Consider the following 873-nt stretch of genomic DNA (forward strand, 5'->3'; position numbering starts at 1 on the left):
CTCGGAGGGCGGGAACCCTGGAGGGCGGGAACCCTCGGAGGGCGGGAACCCTCGGAGAGCTAAGCTGCAGCAGAACCTACTGATGCTTCTGCACACGTTGATGTAGAAGTCCACGTTATCATCGCCGTCGTCCACCAGGTACCCATCTCTCAGTTTGATCAGAGGACTGAGGTCGTGTTTCTTCCCGTCAGAGTCGAAAATGTAACACGGGACCTACAGACAGAGGTCACTGAGGTCACGCTCATGTCAAACGTGGCTCTTCTTTGATGAGCATAAACATGATGGAGCCTGGAGCATCCTCCGCATCCCCTCTGTGGGCGGGGTTACAGGGGGGGGCGTTCCATTACAAACCTCTTTGTGGGGCTTGAACTTGTCCTTCTTACAGGCCGTGTAAGTCTTCCATTCAAAGTAATGGACACACTGAGAGAAGGCTACGAACTCTGGAGAGCCCTGAAACCAAGAGACAGGACAGGTGAGCTGGAGACACACCTGAGAGGTGAGACACACACCTGGAAGGGAGGGCAAACGCACTCCAGAGGGGAAGGCACCGGGGGGGTGGGGCTACTCAGAATATATGACTGCAGCAGAATAAATTGTATTAAATATTTTGTAAAGTTTTAGTTTAAGAAGAGTTTTATTGTGGTGTTTTTTATCATTTTAAACAAAACAAAAACTGCTCTGTCATAAAGATTAACTTTGAAAGGACTTTTGGAATCAGATGCATTTTATTTTGAAAAGATCTTCCATCAGCAGAAACTCTTTGAGATCAGCTGCTCCATAATGAACAGACTGCATGTAGAGATGATAAACTGAAACATTCAGTTTGTGATTTTCTCTGTTTTCTACAGAAGGAAAATCTTCTGCCGAAAACAG

The 873-nt window shown here is 47.1% G+C and overlaps 1 protein-coding gene across 1 annotated transcript in view; it reads right to left on the minus strand.

Annotated features, from left to right (window-relative positions):
* The window catches only part of igf2r (insulin-like growth factor 2 receptor), a gene marked incomplete in the record, with an annotated part of 25,577 nt that overhangs the window by 20,911 nt on the left and 3,793 nt on the right, over positions 1 to 873 (minus strand). The window contains 2 exon segments of the mRNA XM_024264054.2: positions 81 to 213; positions 352 to 450. Coding sequence (XP_024119822.2) covers positions 81 to 213; positions 352 to 450 — 232 coding nt within the window.

The sequence above is a fragment of the Oryzias melastigma genome, linkage group LG15 (genome assembly GCF_002922805.2).
Source record: "Oryzias melastigma strain HK-1 linkage group LG15, ASM292280v2, whole genome shotgun sequence".
Taxonomy (NCBI): domain Eukaryota; kingdom Metazoa; phylum Chordata; class Actinopteri; order Beloniformes; family Adrianichthyidae; genus Oryzias; species Oryzias melastigma.